This window comes from Jaculus jaculus, chromosome 5 (genome assembly GCF_020740685.1).
Source record: "Jaculus jaculus isolate mJacJac1 chromosome 5, mJacJac1.mat.Y.cur, whole genome shotgun sequence".
NCBI classification, from domain to species: domain Eukaryota; kingdom Metazoa; phylum Chordata; class Mammalia; order Rodentia; family Dipodidae; genus Jaculus; species Jaculus jaculus.
Window position 1 is genome coordinate 25,235,017 of NC_059106.1, and position 23,534 is coordinate 25,258,550.

General features: G+C 43.4%; 1 protein-coding gene across 45 annotated transcripts in view; it reads right to left on the minus strand.

Moving 5' to 3' along the window:
* Positions 1-23,534, minus strand: part of Clasp1 (cytoplasmic linker associated protein 1) — a 263,726-nt gene that overhangs the window by 108,716 nt on the left and 131,476 nt on the right. For 20 of the 45 annotated variants that reach the window (XM_045150081.1, XM_045150066.1, XM_045150080.1 and 17 more), the window contains exons 9-19: positions 23,055-23,207; positions 21,354-21,427; positions 18,365-18,457; positions 15,853-15,998; positions 14,613-14,748; positions 13,188-13,258; positions 9,883-9,942; positions 8,145-8,222; positions 5,410-5,577; positions 4,766-4,815; positions 3,976-4,146 (exon numbers count right to left, since the gene is read on the minus strand). In XM_045150081.1, the coding sequence (XP_045006016.1) occupies positions 3,976-4,146; positions 4,766-4,815; positions 5,410-5,577; positions 8,145-8,222; positions 9,883-9,942; positions 13,188-13,258; positions 14,613-14,748; positions 15,853-15,998; positions 18,365-18,457; positions 21,354-21,427; positions 23,055-23,207 (1,200 nt within the window). Of the gene's footprint in view, positions 1-1,882; positions 1,907-2,375; positions 2,424-3,975; positions 4,147-4,765; positions 4,816-5,409; positions 5,578-8,144; positions 8,223-9,882; positions 9,943-13,187; positions 13,259-14,612; positions 14,749-15,852; positions 15,999-18,364; positions 18,458-21,353; positions 21,428-23,054; positions 23,208-23,534 lie in introns of all 45 variants that reach the window. The other 25 variants (XM_045150078.1, XM_045150063.1, XM_045150077.1 and 22 more) reach the window with 2 other exon arrangements.

A 23,534-nucleotide genomic window follows, 5' to 3' on the forward strand; every position in this document is an offset into this window, starting at 1 on the left:
CTTCCCTTCCAGCTGAACAAACAAAACAATCACCCAGTTTCACACCTATGCCCAGCCTGTCTCTAGACCCTCACAAATGAGGCCCCATCCATACACAGCCCATCCCCAACCTCTGGACCTTCACAAATAAGGCACTCATCCAGACATCCTTTCCTGCATGTGTGTTCATGTGTACGTATGTGCGGCTGTGGATGTGTGCACAGGCCATGCACACGTGCGAATCTGAGGACAGCCTCGGGGTGCTCTTCTCCCTCTACCAGCTTGAAACCTTGTCTCCTGTGTTACTTGATTTTTGCTGCTTCACTTCATGTGCCCCAGACTAGCTGGCCTGTGAGCTGCCAGATCCTTCAGGCTCTGTCTCCTATTGCTGTAAGCATGCTGAGATCACAGAAGCATGCAAGACTTTGAATCCAGGTTGACATAGGTGCCAGGGAGTTAAACTCAGGCCAGTAGGATTGCAAGCAACCACCTTTAACTAATGAGCTATTTCCCTGGCCCCTATATTCATAGTTTTAAAATATTCCATTCCTGGGCTGGAGACATGGCTCAGCAGTTAAGACATTTGCCTCCAAAGCCAAAGGACCTAGGTTCAATTCCCAAGATCCCATGTAAGTCAGATGCATAAGATGGCACATGTGTCTGGAATTCACTTGCAGCAGATGAAGGCCCTGCCCATTCTCTCCCGTGCTATCTGCCCCTTTCTTGCTCTCAAATAACCTAAAAATTTTTTTAAAAATTCCATTCCTAAGCCGGTCGTGGTGGAGCATGCCTTTAATCCCAGCACTCAGGAGGCAGAGGTAGGAGGATCATCACAAGTTCAAGGGCACCCTGAGACTACATAGTGAATTCCAGGTCAGCCTAGGCCAGAGTAAGACCCTATCTTGAAAAACCAAAAGAAAAAAAAAAGATTCTATTCTTTTCTTTTTTGACTCCCTTAGAAAGTAGAATGTAGACTTAAAGCACTACAATGCCAGTACCTAGCCCACTTTGCCTTTTATGGTAGCTTGACAATGGGTGAGAATGAACCAGATGTTAACTGCTAAAGGAATTATGGGGGGGGTGGTAATCCTAGCCACTATCTTAAGAAGAAGACTCCTCTAAATTCCAATTCTTTGAAACATTATCCTATCTTTTACCTAGAACCTCTGGAACAAGGACCCTGTCTAGCACATGTCCATGAAGACTTGGATAGACCATTATCATAACAATAGCAGGAGATTCCTGACAATGGGGTGAAGTGAGAATCACGTGAAAGTGGGTGTGCCTGCTTCTCTCACCACTATGTCCTCTCGTAAGCTGTGGAACACAGCACACAGAAGGCATTTGACGCATGGCTGGTGAGTGGAAGAAATGACTGCAAGTGAACCAACAGTGGATGTCAACACCACTAATGAAACAGGATCATATCATTTGGCAGAACCTTTAAGGGGAAAGAAAGACATTTGTAAATATTTCTTCATATACCTGACTGTAAAACTTTCACTAGCCTTTAACCTGAATAATTGACATGGAAATTTACTTTCAAAACAGGAAAAGCAAATCCTGAGGTCCACAAAAGAACAGAAAGAAAAAAACAAAAGCAGTTTCGGGAGCAGCAGCAGGTAACATGATGATGATCCTCCCAGCCCCCACAATGTGACCTCCGTGTTAACCAAGCACAACACACTTTGGTGCCCAAATTCACAACAGAGACCGAGCAATAAAGGGTGGGAGAAGTCAGGTGGAGGGAGGGCCAGGCCCTCGTGGGGACAGAATGAGAGGGGTGAGGACAGCGTGCAACATCTCATGCGGGGACCTCGGTGAGGATGAGAGGCACCGAGTGGCACTCAGTGAGAAGAGAGGAGCAGAGACAACACCTCGATCACAGAAACAAACGGCTTACCCTCCGCTTTAGTGGTAGTACCATCTTTAAGCAAATTAAAAAACAAGGGAAGGGATAACAGGGAACAGTTAGTAACAGTCAGAAAATTAAAAAGCAGAATGTTATTAGCTACTAAAAAAGTAAAAGTACCATTTACAACCAAGCTGACAGGGGAACGGGCCCCACGGCAAAGCAGTCAGCAGCGGGTAAGTGTGCCTGTGCCGGGATTAGCTTAGCACAGTGCCAAGGGTTTTGCTTTGGGAAAACAAAACCCAGTCAGTTGAAAAAGTGACAGGGGTCTTTTTCTGTTTTGCCAGCCCTCCTCTTCAGAGCAGTTCCTTTTCCCTGAAAAGAGGCAGGAGGCAGGGAGCAGAGGAAGCACTACAAGTTCAAGTTCTCGAGAGTCACCGGAGGGCAGAGGCAAGTGAGAAGCTGAGAGGCTGGCTGCAGCGAGGCCTATCCCAACTACACGCCCAGCAGCGGAGGCGGCGGCGACAGCTGTCGCACTCAGTACCTGCATCCAGGCCTATGTACTCCATGTCTTCCCTCATGTGTCTGGACTCTAGAAGTTTGAAAAGGATTGTCAGCTTCAATGCTAAACATCTGCAGGCCATGGGTCAACCTAAGCACTAACACATTCTCAGTGGGATTCTGCACTACTTCAAGTCGTGTTTTGAAGGGACCGAAGGAGAGCAGAGCTCGCTTCTCAGTGACCTTTGAAGAGATGACACTGAGCTAAGAACATCTCCTCAGCACTTCTGAAGATTCAGTCACCAGCCCAAACTCCTGGGGCTTTCACAGCACAGGGGAGTGTACTAAACATCCCAGATATGTGGAGAAAAACAAAGACCCTGAGTATGCTAAGGGCTGGTTTTGCAAGCAGTGCCACAAATACTTATTAAAAATACTAAAGGTGCCGAGCATGGTGGCGCACGCCTTTAATCCCAGCACTCAGGAGGCAGAGGTAGGAGGATTGCCATGAGTTCGAGGCCACCCTGAGACTACATAGTGAATTCTAGGTCAGCCTGGGCTAGAATGAAAAAAAAAAAAAAAAACTCAAGGTGAGCAAATGTATCAAAACACAGATAAATACTTAGACTAAAATTCACACAACTAATTCACCATAGGAGGAAAACACTGTGACACCTCCCTTGTTTTCAAAACAAAACAGTATCCTTGTTAATGGTACAAGAGGCGACATGGGAAGATCTGTGTATCAGGTATTCCACAGAGATAACAAGAGTGCCTGGACACATGTCCTAGTCTCAGTTCCACTTTCTTCTACCTTGCAGGACAACAGTTGACAAAGGACTTTCAGATAATGCCATTGGTCCTCTTTGCATATCTGAGTCAAGTGGCCGTTATTATCATCAGTTCATGGGCAAGGAAGGAGACTCAAAATGCGCCTGGCCCGCTCTAAAGCACAGGGAACAGACGCAGGTCCAGAGACTTCTCCAGGCACTGCTCTCCCTGGGCTTCCTATCTCACGCACTTCAGAGCTTCACTTTTACAGCTGCCTTTGGAACTTGAGAGGCCACTTAAGTAACTCCATTTTAGTGCTTGTGTAAATTTGACTCCTTTTCTTAAAATCCAGAGTAGGATTAATTCAGCTAGGTCCTCAGATTTTGGCTCTGAATAATTTGGCATCACAGATATAAAATGGAATATAACACCAGCCTTACACAGGTGGGTATTAAATGTCTGGAGAAGTGAGCAATGGACGTATCATTATGTCAGATATTAAAATTTTGGAAAATAGTTAAAATAGTTCTTTTGGGAAATCATTAAAGACATACTCCTATCAGGGAACATGTGGAAAGACAGTGCTCTGTTACAGATGTGCTTAGGTTGGTTAATAGGCCTATCATATTCCTTGAGAACACTTCTGTCACCCAACTACAGTGAGTGGAAAGGCAAGTGCTGCGGTCTGAGGAGTGGCTTGGGTACTCGCTGGGCTTGCCACAGAGATGGAGGGCATGTACTGACTCCAAGTGCAGCTGTGTATCCTTCAGTACTGTCCGGCCACAATGAGGCTTCCCTCAGTCACCATTTTTGTCATCCACTAAAAGGCAAGGGTTGCTGGGACAGCAACAGGAGTAAAGGGGATCAGTTACCTAAAGATGCATATGACCCTGGAGGCAATGCTGCTGCAGAGCTGAAGGGAGTGGATCCTGAAGACGAGGAGACTTTGGATTTGGCACTGGCTGCTGCGTTCACGTCAATGTCACTTCGAGACCGCTGCAGGGACCCAGTCGTCGACACAGACTTGGTACTAACTGTAGAGGCTTTGGTGGCAAAAGAAGGAATGTCAGAAAGGACTACATGGAACTTTCAACGTGTACTGTTGAAACGTGAGGCTGCTCTGCTCTTATTGGAAACAAACACCAAGTTTAAACAAATACCAGAGCCCACAGGACTGAAATTTCTCCTGCCTTGAAGACAGAATACAAGCAATGCAAAGACATCAGAAGTGGCCTCACCATGACATATCTTACAGTTTCCAGAAATCAAAAACAACAGGTCTAAGGAAATGTCCTAGGTTCCTAGTGTGGCTAGACCACCTGATGTGGCCTAAGAACCCCCTTTATTAGGAAACACACCTCTATCCAGCCATGAATGCCACCAAGCTGCTGTCACGCAGAACATTCCAAATGATCCTCACGCTATCATATGATCCCAGCAGAGTGTGGCAGCAGGGACATGCTGCAGAGAGGTGGGGAGGAGGGACCACCAACCTTGATTTCTGCCTGCCTAGCCATCCTGGCAATGTGAGTGGATGGCTCTGCAATGTCAGAGCAGACAGCAGAGTGGCACGCAACTCAGAATTGACGGGGGCTGAGCAGCCACCCCGAGTCAGGAACCTGCCCTGCGTGCCCCCCCCCCCACCTGTGGCTACAGTCTTACCTCTTGATGTGGTGCTGCCAGTAGGACTTCTTTTGGCAGAAAGTGGCCGGCTGCAGAGAAAGTAGCATGCGTCTTATTACCACAGTACACTTCACCTATAGCAGAACAACTGGAAACTGTGACACTAAGGATTATGATTATGTCAGGGTCTCCAGAATTTTTCATGCAATTCAGACCTTATTTTATAGATCTCATTTCTGACAACGTTTTAGTATTACTTCTGGGATGAACTTATAAACCCAGAGCAAAATAGTAACAGAGGAAGAAGTTAGAAGTCTGGAACAAAGATAATAGGTTAAGTTCAAGGTCTTAAATGACCCACCCCCACCCCACCTCTCTCCAGGCAACACTTAAATTCTCTTGGGAGACTTCCTGAAGCATTATTGTGTATAGTTCACATTACAATATAATCCACAGTATTATTCTAAAACTGTATTTTATTAAGAAAACCACTTGTGGCAGATCCCAGGGACACCTGTTCCTACTCTTTTACCATAGTATCATACCAAGACCAGCATCTACCTGAGGTCTGCGGGAACTTAAACAGGGACACAGGTAAAAACAGAGCTGTCATTTGTGTTTCCATGAGACATGCATTTAAATATTCGGCATTACACCATGACTGGAGAAGCAAGGCTCCTTACTTGAGACTCTCTTGAGAGCTGGAAGAGGAACGGTCTGACTGAGGCAAAGACACGATGCTGTCTGAGTTCTTCAGGTGGGACTGCAGGGCTTTCTGATAGGAGGACTCCAGAGTGTGGTAGAGATGCTCTGCTTCTCTGCTGAAGTGACCGTGGAAGCCCCAGTAGCACCTAGGGAGGAGACACATCCCTAGTCTATGCAGTAGGCCCTCAAGGGCTCATGCTGAGCTCTGGAGTAGTCCACACAGTGTTTTTGAGGACTACAGCCCTCTACCTTCTTGCTAAGAGGAGTGGCTCAGCAGAAGGCAGGGAGGATAAACAAAGGAAGGCTTTGACAAATCTTGGCCTTATAAATTATTGGAGTTATTTATTTGCTTATATGCATGCATGCATGTAGATGTGCCAGGCTCCCTTGTCTCTGCAAATAAACATCAGATGGTCGTGCCACTTTTTGTGTCCTGCTATACAGGGTGCTGGAGAATTAAATCCAGGCTGGCAGGCTTTGTAAGCAAGTGTCTTTAATGACTAAGCCATTTCCCTAGCCCTGTAACTGGTTTTTTTTTTGGGGGGGGGTTGTTTGTTTGTTTGTTTATGTAAGACAAGTTACTTAACTTCTCTGAACCTCAGGCTCACCTATAAAACAAGAATTAAAGGTGTTAACATTACAAAGCCAGGAGCCTTAGGGAAGACAAAATGAAAATCACTATAGCCATACCTAGAACACAGAATGGGGTCATTAATGGTAGTTTTTATAACGTAATTTGACATTCTTGGATCTAAGATATTTAAAACTACTTTATGAATATAAACAATAGAAAAACGAAACAAGGTTCAGAGCCACATAGAATCCACGTTGCATTATGATTAAGGTTAAGAAAAAGCTAGGTGCAGAATACAATACAGGGATAAAAACATCACTAGCAATCATTAACAACCCCATTTTAAATACTTTTTTATTTATTTTTATTTGAGACAGGAAGAGAGAGAGAGAGGTGAGGGGAGGAAGAGAGAAAGAGAGAGAGAGAGAGAGAGAGAGAGGGAGGGAGGGAGGGAGGGAGGGAGGGAAGGAGGGAGGAAGGGGAGACAATGGGTGTGCCAGGACCTCTAGTCACTGCAAATGAACTCAAGATACATGTGCTACCATGTACATTTGGCTTACATGGGACCTGGAGAACGGAACCTGGGTCCTTAGGCTTTACAGGCAAGCACCTTAAATACCTTAAAGCAATCTCTTCAGCCATTTTGAGTAGTTTTTAGTAACCATTAGTTATGTCACTTGTTTTGGCAGGGGGATCCCATTTATAATGAATTCAAAGATTAAAAACAGCAACTGAACTGTGCAGCAGTTAAAGAAAATACACACTGGATCAGGCTATAAAAAATACAAATCCAGCTGAGTAAAACTACAGTGCTCTGGGCAAGGAAAAGGAGTTTGTAGCCCATGTAAATCAAAAGAGCTGGCCAGCTATGACATATGGATTAAGCTACCACACACACAAAAGTGGCCATAGTTGACTCCACCTCCTTCCCCTGCCTCTACCAGTTCTGGGGAAATCTTACACATGCTTGGCAAGTGTTCTACCACTAAGCTACGTCATCAGCATGTCTTTTTATGGTTCAGGGGATCGAACCTAGGACCTCACACATGCTGCCTAGGCCAGCCCTCTACCTCTAAGCTACACCCCTAGTCCTAGTAAGTCTTACCATCAAACCTGTGGTATAGTCACACAACAATTATCCCCAGGGAGGGACTGGATACTGGGGCATGGCCATATGACTGAAGCATATTTAGTCCTAATGTAAAATCACCTCAGAACATTATCACCATGACAACCCTGAGCATTAGCCAAACCAATTTTTCCTCATGACTCACGTTTACTGAGCAACCATTTGATGTTCACACATGTAATGACAGGGAGAGAATACACTGTAACTATGATTTTTCATGGTCAGTACATCACATTGGATTACAGCATGGCTTTCTGCAGGGCTGGGTTAGTAAAAGAATACACTGAGTAGGAAAACAAGTGCTTTCTGACTGATACGATCATTTCTCATGAGCTTTGAAAACAAGCACTCGGTCCTCTTTATGCTCAATGTCACACAGCCAACCTTCTAAACAAGCAAACACACATAAAAGGTAAATATTCTGATATGAACGTTTAGGGTTACATTCAAAAGTAATAATTAACAAAATATGTTCCTGTAACTTAGTAGGTTTAAAAAATATTTTTAGGGCTGGAGAGATGGCTTAGCAGTTAAGCGCTTGCCTGTGAAGCCTGAGGACCCGGTTCAAGGCTCAATTCTCCAGGACCCACGTTAGCTAGATGCACAAGGGGGCACATGTGTCTGGAGTTCGGTTTGCAGTGGCAGGAGGTCCTGGCGCGCCCATTCTCTCTCTTATCTGCCTCTTTCTCTCTCTCTCTCTCTCTCTGTTGCTCTCAAATAAGTACAAATAAACAAAAAAAAAATTTAATATTTTTATTTATTTATGAGAGAGAGAAAGAGGCAGACAGGGAAAGAGTGAGGAGTATGGCCACTCTAGTTCCTCTTGCCCCTGCACACAACTCCAGATATATGCAACACTGTGTGCATATCTGGCTTTATGTGGGAACTGGGGAATCAAATCCAGGTGGTCAGGCTTTGCAAGCAGGCGTCTTCAACAGCTGCGCCCGCTGGGTGTTAACACGGTAATGCACACACCGCACGGGAGCACAGCACATACAGCAGAAACTTACTTTCGGGCTTCTATCCTAGCTTCAGAGTCAGCATCATGGATCCCCTTCTTTATTGTTTCTGCTAAGACTGATATGTGTCTAGACGTTGAGAAAAAAAAACAGTAATGACCATTACACGTATGGTTTTATGTGGTGCAAAATGGGTATATGGAACAACTTCAAAACGGCAATGTGGGTCATGAACCTTTGTGCCAAGCTTAATCAGTTAACTCACAGCTTAGAGGCTCCGATCTCAGAACTCTCTCAGAGCCATGGTCCTGTCACCACTTTTACCCTTCTCTCCTTAAGGATTTGTGAGTTCTTTAATCACAACTGGCTTCTTTTCAGACCATACTCACTCAGATGAATTTTTCATGAACTTAGACACCAGAGCTTGTTTCCACAGCAATTGTGAAACGATAACAACAATCCTAATTTCAAAGAGCTGCTCTGCACATTGCTAGACTGAAAGAAAAACCATGTTTTTCTTTCCAAGTTCCATTAGTATTTAATTGTTGGGATGTGTGTTTAATAAACAAGGTCATGCTACATTGCACAGGTTGGCCTTGGACTTGTCATCTTTCTTCCTCAACTTCAAGTAACGTGGACTATAGTCATGTACCACTACACCCAGTTTAATGAAGTAAGTCTTAAAAACAATCATTTCATCAACAGGTATTCTCATTAGCTGTCTTTAAACATAGCTCTAGTCAACAGAATTTTAAGACGGAGGAGATGATCTCAGTGAATGTTTTCTACAAGTTCCCAGATCACTAGTGACCAATATGACTTGTCTTTCCAGTCCTTGCTCACTCCTTCATTCTTTCAGCAATTATTTAGTGACCACCTAACAAGTGCAGACGTTGAGAGAGCTGGTGAACAAACACATGAAACTATATCAACATTGCATACATTTCACTTCCTTCCTCTGAATTCCAAAATCATAACTCAATAAAGAGATGATGTAATGCCCAAGAGGTTAAGAACAAGGAAGTATTTTTTTCTTTTTTAAAAAATATTTTATTTATTTGAGAGATAGAAAGGGGCAAAAAGAGAAAGGGCACACCAGGGCCTCTAGCCACTGCAAACAAGCTCCGGATGCATGTGCCCCCTTGTGCATCTGGCTTATGTGGGTACTGGGGAATTGAACTGAGGTCCTTTGGCTTTGCAGGCAAACATTTTAATGGCTAAGCCATCTCTCCAGCCCTTTGCTATTATTTCTATAACCACTGGCATTTGTTCCCTCATGTTCAGTATCACTATGATGAAAGGCACTTCCCAAACTATGAGACACAACTCACCATCTAGTGCCTCCAAATCTAACTCAGAATGACATGCACCTAAAATCAACATTTACTAATAATGCCAAAGAAGGAATCTCAAAATTAATAGACATGCTTCAGGAATTTTGCCACAACTGAACTTTTAATTATGATGATGTACAAGTGACCATCTAATAGCCTGAGTAAAGGATAAAAGGAAAACTTTCAAATGAGTACAATTCCTCTAAGTATCTAGTGGAGCAGCCTTAAACTCTCACTGTGGTGAAGCTGGCATCAACAGAATGTGCCCAGCTACTAAAGCGATCACTGTGACACACACCACACACCAGCAGGGCCTGTGTGCACTAGTATTCCACAGGCAACAACTTCTTCGGTTCTTTCTTTCCTTATCCACGGGTGGTTGGACTACTTGCCTAGGCACTCAATCCCAAGTCTATGCAGAGAGAAAAGCAGTTTCAAATAGGACAGATGCTTACCTTTCCAAAGAATGTGTCTGCCATTCTTGTAAAAGCAAATCTAAAAATTCAAAACAGCGCCTGAAACGTGGTAAGAAAAACACAGAACTTAGTAACATGCATAATAGAGAAAATAAACAGCTTTCTGCTTAAATAAGCCAGTATGTCTTTTATCGGTAGGTTTTGTTTTTATGACTGGAAAAAAACTGAACACGAAGAAATCAGAAATGACTGAAGGACAAAGTAACTAAAGTGCTGAGGCCACAGGGACCCAGGGCCGAAGTTCCTTCCAACCAGAAGACCAAGCGTCATGGCAGTGTTACTGAGAAGGCCTCTAGTTGTCAATTCTTCTTATACTATCCTAACAAACACATTAGTATATCGCATTCACATAACATATCAGCATGTTATAGGACCAGCAAATTATTCTTTCCATTAATTTTACAGAATACCATACAGAAAAGTAGAGAAGCCCTTGAAAAGCTAAGTGTATCCCCAATTTCCTGCTGAAGTCCTTGGCAGTGCTGAGCATGGAGTCAGCTGTCCTGCCCCCACCCTGCAGCAGCCTTCCTTTGTAAGTCGTTTCACTTTGGTCGTCTTCCTTAGACCCTTTCACGACACTACAAGATTCAGTGTTCACTTCCTTTACATTATGTTACCTATTTAGGTCCTACCTCTCTTTAATTTCCCTTTTCTGAATTCCAGGGTTCCTATTTTTATTTTATTTTTTTGCTTATTAGAGAGGGGGAAAGGGAAGGAGAAAGAGAGAGAGAAAAAATGGGCATGCTAGGGCCTCTTGGTCCTGCAAACAAACTCCAGATGCATGCTCTCCCCACTTTGTGCATCTGGCTTTACATGGGTACTGAGAATCAAACCCAGGCTGGCAGGTTTTGCAAATAAGTGCCTTTAACCACTGAGCTATCGCTGCAGGGTTCCGGTTTTTGTAACAGCAAATGGTCCCTGTCCTAGGAACCAGCGCTCAAGGAAACACAGCAAATAGAAATCTTTCTCTAATAAAATGAGCAGACTTTCTCATGTCTCTCCATTCAATTAGTCTTTAATAAACCCTTCAAATGAGTCAACTGGTCTTTACTAACCCTTAACCCTCTACATGATGGAGATGAAGGAAATCAAGCAGAGTAAAGAGGGCAGAAAGGACAAGAAGCAGTCAGTTACTATGTGCTCAGGGCCTAATAGTTTTAGAGGCTAACAGGAGAGCTGTCTGGCCTGGGGCTGCCACCAGTGGAGATAACAGGGGACTAAAGTGATGTTCTCATGTCACTTCCTCATTCCTGCCCCAGCCCAGACAGTAATCATGCTTCTCCTTCCACCCTCCTGTTCAGGTCACTTTCTGGTCTGAGTCTTTATTGTGCCTTCTTCATTTGTCCAACAGTGGCTCAGTTTCCAACACCTCTGAAATTTCTTGGGGACAGGTCTGCTGCTTTGAATGAATTCCTAACTCCGCAAAATGTATGCTGTCATTCTTCTGTTTTTTTGTATTACTATTTTTTATTTTTCCAACTGTATTATTAGCTTCTTAAAGGCAGGGAGAATGTACAATCCACTTCTTACCAATTCTATACAACAAAGCTGGCCATGGCTTGAAAGAGAAGATGAGGAGCTTTGGTGACTTTCTCCTCTTTAGCTTTCTCTCTCTCTCTCTCTCTCTCTCTCTCTCTCTCTCTCTCTCTCTCTCTCTGTGTGTGTGTGTGTGTGTGTGTGTGTGTGTGTACGCACGCAGGAATACACATGGAGATCATAGGACAACCTCAGTATGCTGGTCCTCCCCTTCCTCCTTGTTTGAGACAAGGTGCCTCTTGTTTTGCTGCTGCCACATGAGCTAACTTATGAGCCTCGGGATCTCCCAATTCTACCTCTAACTGTCACAGGCGCACTGTGATTGCAGGTGCTTGCACTGCTTGAGTCCAGCTGTTAGTGCGTTCTGGGGATGCAAACTCTAATTGTCAGGTTGGTGTACCAAAACCTCTTTGTGCAGCTTTTAACCTCTCAGCCTTCTCCCCAGCTTGGCTTTCTACACTTCTGAGAGCAGCAGGGCTGGGTTAGATAGCTCCTGTTATTTTGTAGAGACCATTCTGACTAACACTGGTGAAATACAGAAACAGCCAGTTGGCATGTGGTTCAGAAACTGGTGAGGACCAGCCTCCCCACTGTTGCAGTGACTGTATGTTGTTATGTGTACAGGGACCAGAACTGCTAAGTTCAGCAGAATGGTTTCTGTCTCGCTCCCAAATATACATGAAGCCCCAAACCTTGATGTGAGTTATTTGGAGATGGGCCTTGGGAGGCAATTGGATTTTGATGAAGTCATGAAGATGGTGTCCTTAGATAGGACTCGCATTCTTCTAAGAGACAACAGAGTTTGCTCTATTAGCCCTCTCTTGCCTCTCCTCCCTCCCTGCAACTCTTCAAGGGAGGACAGAAGGAGAAGTAGCCATTTGCAAAACAGGAAGAGTCTTCACAAAACACTCCATTCTCATGGACTTCAACCTCCAAAGCAAATGATCTGCTGTGTGAGCCATGATGCTTTTTTATTATGGCAGCCCAAGCTGACTAATGCATGAAACTGAGCCCACAACAAAGACAGGCACGCCACATTGTGCACCAAGGGGAACAGAGAGAGACTGCAAGTAACAGTACTGGTATCAGGACGAGCAAGGTCTCATATGGTTACTGCTTGAAAAGCTTTCACTAGGCATCAGGTCTTTCCTTACCACACTGACTGAATCCTCAGAACAACCCCATGCGGAGGTGCCCTTCTACCTAGTGAAACTAATCAGCATTGTATGGGAAGAGACTGCTTCAAGTGACATCTATTAGCTTCCAAGGTTTTCCATCACCCCTTCACCTTGCTGACTTGACAACTCTTGGGGAGCTGAGGCTGTTCTGCCCTAATTTACGAAGTACACAGCCTGTGTCCCTCAGGAAAGGTGTGGAATACACTTTTTTTTATTATTATTAGTTTAGAGAGTTGTTTTTGTTCCTTCCCTTCCCTTTTATTATCAGTCAGATGGGCAAGAACCCTACTTTGGCCATGGAGCCAAAGGAAACAGGAATGAGGCAGCCCAAAGACAGGTAGAGGGACTACCTCTCTCCCTCCTGCCATCCCCCACTCCAGTACACAATATAAATTTACCCAAACTCATTTTCCAAAGTATTTAGATCTTGATACCAGCCCAAGAAGGATTTATTACAGCGATCTTAAATAATACTAAACTTTTCAATCATGAAACTTTAGCAGGAGATATGGTACTTGCCTTGGTTTTAAAATAATTTCAAAATAATAAAGAGGCACTTTTAACATTTACCTTCTAACAGCGACAGACTTTGAGGTACAGTTGCTTGTTATGACGGGAATTAGCCTAGGGATGTGTGTGTGCTGTGGAGAAGAACAGGAAACAGGTGAAAGCTTGCAAATACAAAACCAGAGCAAAACACAGCCAGAAGCAGCTCCCTTGCTATCTAAATTGCTTATCACACAATATATTCAGATTCAAAAGTCATGAGACATAACCTCACTGAATTATCATAGGTCATTACAAAACAAAGCAAGGGAGAGATGACAGTATGATACATAAATCAGCCTAAAATCAAAGCCCTCATTGGTATGAGACCTGAGTTACCTGAGTAGTAGACATCTGTGTGGGTTCAGAAGAAGGCATCACAGCCATCTATTGTGAAACTGATTCAATGGGAATATGCAGGACTTGAGGTCTCATATTGGGAGTACAAGAAAGAACAGAAGAACTAAAAATAAAGCCTCGTAACCCATGGTGACCAAGAACATTCCGATAGCCTTTGTTTGTGTTTAAGTGTTGGTGTGATGTGTTGTGTATATGTGGATGTGTGCAACCACAGCACCTGTGGAGCTCAGAAAATAACCTTAGAGTATGGATCCAGGCTTTCCCCTGTGTTTCAGACAGAATCTTGTCATTTTGCCCTGCAAATAACAGACTGGCTGGCTGCAAGCTTCAGGATCGTCCTGACTCTGCTTCTATTGCTGCAGGCTTGTTAGGATTACAGAACTGTGTGCTACTGGCTTTAAGTGTTCTAGGGAACCCAAATTCACCATGATTGTCAGGTTTGTGCAGGAAGCACTGTGAGCCACTGAGCTCTCTTAGCAGTTCCTGAGGAGGTTTGAATCAGCAGCATCAAACCCCCAAAGTTTCAAGAGTTGCCTCTGGGAAAAACTAGAACTTGATGGTAGGGAGAAGGGAATACAGAAAAGTTCTATCTCAAGCCTTTGTGAGTGACTGGGCTTTCTTGAAAACTTGCCCATGAATCAACTGGAAATTTTCTTGAATCTAAATAAGCCAGCACTCAAAAACTTTAAGTAAGGAGACCATGATGCTGCTGGGCTTATGTGTGATGAATTAAATGAGGTTTTTGGTAAATAGCAAAATCACAGCACAAACATCTAAACTGGAAGGTCTGGGATTAAGAGAAGAACAAAAGTGGTTGAGGAAAGAACCAGAAGATAAGCCCAGCAATAGAAACAGGTGTTCGAATACTTAAAACTAATGGAGAGTCAATGGACAACCCCTCACAGGATATGCACCAACCCACAATTCACACCACAGATCACATAAAGCCCATGTGCTACAATCTGGAAAGGGGAGGGGGTCCATATTGTATTATGTACAACATGACTGCAAAATATATACTCATTTTACTATGTCTTATGACCATCCGTATTTACCACTCGCTTATGGATGGGCCCACAATGTACTTACCCTAATGATTAACCTAACAGCTACCACACCAGAAGTGGCCATAATTTTGGCACTGTTTGGAATTAAATTAAAGATAGTTGGCATAATGGCTTCAGCTCCATGGTCAAATTTATTCCCCAAAACTGATGATAGATGCCTATAAGAAAGAATGAATTCATATTATAGCTTCTTTCTTATACAATGAAACACAAAACTCTTAATACCTGAAAGCTTTCATTCAAAGTTATTGAGCAATAAAGAACAACAGCCAAAGACACTTCAGAACTTAATTTTAAATGTGTATGTAGAACGTGGCAAAAGTCATTAGCCGAATTTTTTTTTTTTTTTTGGATTTTCTGAGGTAGGGTCTCACTCTAGCCCAGGCTGACCTGGAAATCACTATGTATTCTCAGGGTGGCCTTGAACTCATGACAATCCTCCTACCTCTGCCTTCCGAGTGCTGGGATTAAAGGCATGCACCACCACGCCCAGCAAGAGGTTTTTCCTTAATCATTTCCAACTAAGTATTAAAATAGTTTAAAAAAAAAAACAAAAAAAAATCATATGCTAATAAAACACTGAATATGAAAAAATTATCTTATGTTTTTTTATCATGCCTTTTATTTTCACATAAAATAATCACAATTTAATATCTATCTGCCCTAAAACATTAAGACAATTACAATGCCTGCTGGTTGCTACTACTGCTTTAACACATATTCAAACAGAAAATTTATGTTTAGCTAAGATTATTACAGTGCCTGTCTTTAGTTTTCTTTTTTTTTGGTTGTTGTTGGTTGCACTACCAGGGTTTAAACCTAGGACCTTGTGCACGGTAGACAAGTGCTTCATCACTCAGCTGGATCCCTCAGCCCTGTCTTTAATTTTATAGCAACAGCACTCATTCTAAAAACAAGCAGATATCCAAATAATTATGCTATATCCTATAAGCTAGTATCAATAAATAATCTGAAAACCAAAACTCTGTGCACTTTCATTTTCTTATGTTAATATAAATAACTGCTTCAAGTATAAGACAGCAGCTTCAGAGAGGTATCACTGAGTAACATTTAAAGTCCATCATACTTCACATAACTGAGTAGGAACTACTATACTAGGATGGACTGAAATGTAAGTGGGCAAGGGTCTTGAAAGACAGTCAGAGGTCCTGTGAGAGCAACCATGTCCAAGCAGCCATCCTTAGGCTCTGGGGTGAGACTATCTGATGGTATGGGAGAATGCAGAGCATCACAGTCCTTACCCCAATGTGATACAAGCTTCTCGCACTACCTGAGACCGCAGATCCTTAGCAGAGAGTTTAAAGGCTCCGTCCAAAAGACGCAAATGTTGAAAAAAGTTATCATACTCAGCAGCACCAGCCAGAAGTAAAGATCTAATCTTTTTCAGCTGATGGGATACAGAAAAGTCAGAAAAATATAATAGTTCTTAACAGAGAATATACATATATAAAAACAGAATATGCATAACCCCAAGAGATAAACATTGAAGGCTAAATGATACAACTTTGCCAAGACTATTTGGCCAAATAATTGTGACCTAATAAATACAAACTGAACAAATCTACAGATGGAAACTCAAACCAAGTTATTTTTTAAGGGTAGTAGCTGTGATAAATATGTCTTTTTAAATGAGAAATGTAAGCATAGCTATAGATTTTATACCAATGGTACCAAAAGACCACAGTCTTATAAAAACCTATGTCTTCTACATCCCATTCAAACTGCCATCCTTTCATCAATCCAAACAAGAAGCACTGGGCTGGATAGGTGGCTTAACAGTTAAGGTGCTTGCCTGTGAAGCCTAAGGACTCATGTTCTGTGCTCTAGGTTCCACATAAGACTGATGCATAGTGATGCAAGCATGAAAGGTCACGTGCACCCAACGGGGCGCAAGCGTCTGGAGGCCCTGGTGTGCTAATTCTCTCTCTCTCTCACTTAAAAACAAAAAAAGGCAGTCTGTTGGGCCTGCCTCAAAGAAAAAAAAAGGCAGCAGCATTCCTAGAGTACTTGTTTTAAAAACTATTTTATTTACTTATATGTATATTTTTATTTATGTTTGTTTACTTATTTATTGTGAAAGGGGAGAGAGACTATGAGGATGGGTGTGCCAGGGTCTCATGCTGCAAGTGAACTCCAGAAAAATGGGCCATTTTATGGGTCAGGCTTTTATGTGGGTACTGAGTAATTAATTTAAACTCAGGCAGGCAGACTTCACAAGCAAGTGCCTTTAAACCACTGAGCATCTCCCCAGCCCTTATGGTATCTTTTTATTATCCTACAGTTTATCTGGCTAGTCTGACAAAGAATACAATAGCAATCTTAACACAAACTCCCTGGCTAACCAAAGCATACTAGCTTTCTTCACGTAAGACACACCCTCACTTTAATGTTCAGGAAGTGTTTGTTTAAGGAACTGCTTTTGTTGTTTTATTTTTTGTCAAGGTAGGGTTTTATTCTATCCCAAGTTGACCTGGAACTCATATTCTGTAGCCCCAAGCTGCCCTTGAACTCATGGCAATCCTCCTACCTCAGTATCTCAAGTGTTCTAATGCACCAAGAAGTCACAACTTCTAGAAAATGGTATGAAGAAAAGACTACACAGGGAAATACACTGACAATGTTACTAAAAAATACTGCAGAACTAAACCAGCGCAAGGATTGAGGCTGCCACCAGACACTGCATATGTAGGTCTTGGTTAAGAGAACATGTGATACAAAAAGGTGGCAAGATGGTGTGCTTTAAAGGGAAAAGCAGGGCTCAATGTGATGGTACATGACCCCAGCTGTCTCCACAGGACTCCAGAGGCTAACACGGGAGTTCAAGACCTGCATGGGCTACATAGTTAAGTATAGTGGTTTGGATCAGATGTCCTCCTGTGTTTTGAATATTGGTCCTCATCTGATGGCAATTTAGTTGGTGAAGCCTTGCTGGAGGACATGTGGTTGGAAGTGGGCTGAGGGATACGATCCGGAGCCCACTTGCTAGAGTTCAGCTCACTCTCCTGCGGCTGTTTTCCACTTGCTGTTGGCAAGAAGGTGATGTCTAGCCTCTGCTCCATGACCTCGTCCCTGCCACCATGAAGCTTCCCCTCAAGACTCTAAGCCAAAAAAAAAAAACAAAGCTTTCCTCCAATCAGCAGCTGTTGGTTGGGCACTTTGTCCCAGCAATGAGAAGGTGACTTACAACAGTGAGCCTGCCTCAAACAAACCAAAAGACCAACAAACCAAACCAAACAACAACAAAAAACCTTCAAAAAAAATAAATAAAATAGAAGGTCTGTGAGTGGTAGCGAGCACATGCCTTTAATCCCAGCACTCGGGAGGCAGAGGTAGGAGGATCACCATGAGTCCAAGGCTACCCTGAGACTACATAGTGAATTCCAGGTCAGCCTGAGCTAGAGTGAGACCCTACCTCCAAAAAAAGGGGGGAGGTGTGTGAATACTGTACTAAAAAGGTCAAGTATAATTATGTTTATATTTAATATTCAAATAATATTTATGACAGGCATGGTAGCACATGCCTTTAATCCCAGCACTCAGGAGGCAGAGGTAGGAGGATTGCCATGAGTTCAAGGCCACCCTGAGACTCCATAGTGAATTCCAGGTCAGCCTGGGCTAGAGTGAGACCCTACCTGGGGGGGGGCGGGCAAACAAACTACTATTTAGCATTCATTAGCACCATTCCCTATGTCATAATAAAGCACTTAGAATACTTAAGTAAGTCTAAACGTAATCATATGAAGTCAAGCTTACAGCATTTACTCTCTGCTCCCAGTCATGCTTGTCATCAGATAATATTTCCCTAATTTTGTTTATGGATTCTTCAAGGTCTCGGCTGGAATAAATCTGTAAGAAAAATTAATTTATAACCAATAAGACATTCTGCAGAATTAAGATTTTTAAATAACTGAAGTCAAAAGTATTTGGTAAATGTAATAAACAAAACATTTTCAGTTTTAGGAAGTATATGCGAGAAACCTTGCAGGCAGGTTTAGAATCAACTTGTTACCCACTGTGAACATACAGGTACCCCACAGATTTGCAATTGCCTCAAACACAGCAAAAGCAGATTTTATGTACAATAGAAGAAACCAACAGCCAATGATGTATTAGTTGGTTATTACTTGTATTATGTACAACATCGCATTATACCTCTAATTTTAAACACTTTCAAATCCACCTGCTCATTAATCGTTACACCTTACTGCAGGACATCAGCCATGAACAAAGGAAGGTCCCATAGTAACAGATGACCCTGAGCCAGGGGAGCTCGCCACCTGACTTCTGCACAGACAGCACCAAATAGAAGGAGACGAGCACAGAACAAACACTGAAAATATTGCCCGCCGTGAGCAAGAGACAGTACTGGAGCTGAGGGCAGTCCATACTGCTTCACCTGTAAGGCCAGTGCCGCAACAAAGTCGTTGGTGTGTGCTAGGGATTTTTTGTTTGTTTGGTTGGTTGGTTTTGTTTTGTTTGTTTTTTTGTGGTAGGGTCTCAGTCTAGCACAGGCTGACCTGGAATTCACTATGGAGTCTCAGGGTGGCCTTGAACTCACGGCAATCCTCTTACCTCTGCCTCCACCACGCCCAATTGGGATTTTTTTTTAAAATTTTTACTTATTTATTTGAGGTAGGAGATAGGGGGCTGGAGAGATGGCTTAGCGGTTAAGCGCTTGCCTGTGAAGCCTAAGGACCCCGGTTCGAGGCTCGGTTCCCCAGATCCCACGTTAGCCAGATGCACAAGGGGGCGCACGCGTCTGGAATTCCTTTGCAGAGGCTGGAAGCCCTGGCACGCCCATTCTCTCTCTCTCCCTCTATCTGTCTTTCTCTCTGTGTCTGTCACTCTCAAATAAATTAAAAAAAAAAAAGAGAGAGAGATAGGAGATAGAGAGAGGGAGAAAGAGAGAGAATGGGCATGCCAGACATCCAGCCACTGCAAACAAACTCCTGATGGCTGGGCCACTTTGTGCATCTGGCTTACGTTGGTCCTAGGGAATTGAACCTGAGTCCTTTGGTTTTGCAGGCAAGTAAGTACCTTAACCACTAAACCGTCTCTCCAGCCTTGGACTAGGTTTGATAAAGTGTTCTCTAGCTTTGCACATGCTAACATCCTTCAAATTTATGTGTGTTTTTCTTATTCTAAGAAAAAGATCCCTGAGTAAATATGCTTCTTTTTAAAATACATGTGCTTGTATGTGTGCACGCATAGGTGTACATGTGTGCACAATTGTGTGAGCATGAATGTGGAGGCCAGAGAATAACCTCAGGTGTTATCCTCAAAAGTACCAACCACCTCGTTTGGTCCTGGAGCTCACCAATTAGGCTGAGCTGGCTGTCCACTGAGCCCCAGGGGTCCTCCTATCTCTGCATGCCAGGAGCGCATTATAAGGACACACCAGTGCATGCAGGATCTTTTATATGGATGCTGAGGATCAAATACTGGTCCTCTTGCTCATGCAGGAAGAGCGACCACAGTGGGCCTGATGGACGGTCCCTCTGGGCCCCAGCTCTGCTTCTTAACCTCTTGTCCACTTGAATCCTCTGTGCAACCTGACGCACTCCATGCCGGAGCACATCTTTCCCGTTCTTCCTGAAAGACCATCTTGGGCCTAGAATTTTGTTCCTTATGTCAGTTACTTCAAAAGCTCTAACATTTTCTATTTGTACCTCAGAGCTCCTGTAAATTCTGACAGTTAAAAACTGCCACAGCAAGGCTGGAGAAATGGCTTGGCAGTTAGGCACTTGTCTGTGAAGCCTAAGGACCCTAGTTTGGGGCTTGATTCCCCAGGACCCACATAAGCCAGTACATGCATCTGGAGTTGGTTTGCAGTGGCTGGAGGCCCTGGTGCACCCATTTTCTCTCTATCTGCTTTTTTCTCTGTCACTCTCAAATAAATAAATAAAAATAAATTTAAAAAAACCTAGCACAGTGAATGAAGAATTCTGTATACAGCAGGTCCTGTGGTTTGGCTGGGTGTGTCAAAAGGCTTACTAGCCCAGACAGTGCTTCTGCTGCCCCCCATGTAGGGTCTCGTTCTTGCCCAGGCTGACCTGGAATTCAACTTCTACCTCTGCCACCCGAGTGCTGGGATTGAAGGCATCCACCACCATGCCTGGCTAGACAGTGCTATTGACAGGTGGTAGAACCTTTAGGAAGTAATGGTGACCTTGGATCATTGGAGGGAGAGGTACTGGAAGGTAGTTCTGAGAGGGATGTTAAAAAGCCTGTGTTTGGCATCATGACTGCCTTTCTCTGCTACTGATCTTAACATGTGATTGCTTGCTCATGGTCATCTACCAGGCACTATGTGATAACAAGGCCTCAGCCTGTGGCACAAAATTCTGAGTGGGACTGAATCTTTTGTCTTTATAAAGTTAGTTGTGCCAGGCATGGTGGTGTACACCTCTAATGCCAGCACTCAGGAGACAGAGGTATAAGGACTGCTATGAGTTAGGTAGAGGCCAGTCTGAGATTACATAGTGAATTCCGTCAGCCTCAGCTAGACAAAGACCTTACCTGAAAAATAAATAAATAGATAGATAAATTAAATAGAGTTAGTTGCCATGGGAATTTCATTACAGTGATGCAAACCTGAAGAGTATGAACATATTTGAAAATGAAATTCGGGCTATTCCTATCCTGATTTTCATCATGTCAAACATTCACACTCACCTGTACCACGGACACATAGTCGAAAGCTTTAATGAAGATTTTCATCATGTCAGACATCCTCACTCACCTGCACCACGGGCACATCGTCGAAGGCTTTAATGAAGTCCTCCTCATCCACGGCACCGGCGCCCTCTTTTGCAGCTGTAAGAAGGATTAACAAACATTATTATTATTAATTATACTATATATATATTATTAATTATTAATGTTTGAAACAAAATGTTTAGCAAACAATGTAACAAACAATCACTGGGGAAGTGGGAATATATACTACTGAAATTACATTTTGGAACATTTGTTTTTATTTGTGTGTGAATGAGAGAGAAAGTGCTTTAACACAGGTGCCTGTGGTTTCTTTGAACCCCCACTAGTGATCTATACTCACTGATAGGAGCACTTTTCTAAGAGCTTCTTATCAGAGGTATGCAGGGTGTTTAGGATCCTGAAGGATATAATAGGTAAAATAGCCTTCAAGGGAGCATGAGGCAGCAGTAAAGGTGACAAAGCTAAATTAACACCAGCCACGCTGTGATGCAGCGCTGTGAGCCTACAGTTAGGAGGTGGGAGAGGACTCCACACGGTAAAGCACTGCTGCACAAGCATGAAGACACTGACACGCGCACACATGTACACACGCGCGCGCGCGCACACACACACACACACACACCTGCAAGCAAAGAAATCATTAAAAGTAATTTTAGTTTTGCTATATGGCACAGAAATAAAATAATGATGATGTCCTCTTTAATATGATTAATGTTTTATTATGCTAAATGAATTTAAGCTCAATAACACAGAAGATTAACTTTAAAAGTAGGTTCATGCCAGAATGAATGATACCTAAGTCTCTGTAGGCCAAGAGAGAAGAGAGGAAGGGAGGGGAAAAAAGAGGGAAGTAGGGAGGCCATGTACAAAAAGATTTAAAAGCACTAAGAGGAACAACAACCAACCAAGTGGCGTGTCTGCTTTTCCTGTGGTCAGTACAGCTCTCTGGGGCCTGCAGGCCCTGGGCTGGCGAGATGCGCTGGTCCTGCGCCAGTCAACACCCAAGACAGAGGCCCTGGGGACTGACGCTAACGGCACTTGCCAACTCCTCACGCCTGTCCAGCTTTGGCTTATGTGGCTGTGGCACTCTACTTCATCAACAGTGAGCGAGCATGCTATAAAAGCAGGAGCTACACAGTTTTGCAGAGATAAAAAATTAAGAAATGTGCACGTAAATTGAAATTTTGGCAGCAAAATGAGAGCTGTAAGTAACAAGTCAATTTAGATAGAGGGTTTGAGAGGAGGAATTTTTGGAAGAAATCTCTGCAAACAATTCTCAGACTTTTATTGATCTAGCCTTTCACTGTTTATTTCATTTAAATAGCCACACTTATCTTCAGGAGGAAAAACGCTACTTGTAATAACAAGCCATACTTTAAAGACAGGGATACAGAATGGTTCCTGGTTACTCTTGGCCTCACTAAATAGAAACTGACTAAAAAGCCTGGTGGCTGGATCGGGATGCTGGAATAATGACATCAGGGTGGGTGCACCTGCTCTTCATCTGGTGCTACGCTCTCCTCTGGGCTGGCTTCATTCTGCCACAGATGGCCTCACCACAATGCCTGCAAGTCCACACAGCACAGTAAGCTAGGACTGTCAGCATATCAGCAACAACAGAGCTAAAGGCAGCAAACTATACCAGGGACGTGTCCACGTCTGAGAAACACTGCAGTTAGACCATGCAGCTGACCACGGAAACCACCAACAAACACATTCTTACCTGAAGACTTGGATCCAAGAGTGGATGACCCAACCCTACGCGTAGTGCCCATCCCAATGTTTCTCCGGGAGCTTGGTGGGGCTTTGGACGACGTGGAGCTGGCAGAGGAAGGTCTATTTCCATCCACAGAATCTTCATCATCAAAGTTCTTATCTGAACACAAAGCATCCAAGTCACGATGTAAGGTTATTTTTTCACCTGTATATAAGGTAACCTCCAGTCTCAGAGAATGGCCTGCCCACACTTTTGGAATCTGAGGTATCTGATCAAGTTCAGGGTCTGGAAAGCCTCGGGGAACCTAGAATGTGGCCTCAACAGAGCCACAGTGCTTTACCACTCCAGCTTTGGGAAGTAAAGTTGGCTCTGCGTCTAGGCATTTATTTATTTATTTATTTGTTTGGGGGGAGAGAGAGAGAAAGATATGAATGGGCGTGCCAGGGCCTCCAGCCACTGACACATGTGCCAACTTGTCAGCATTAT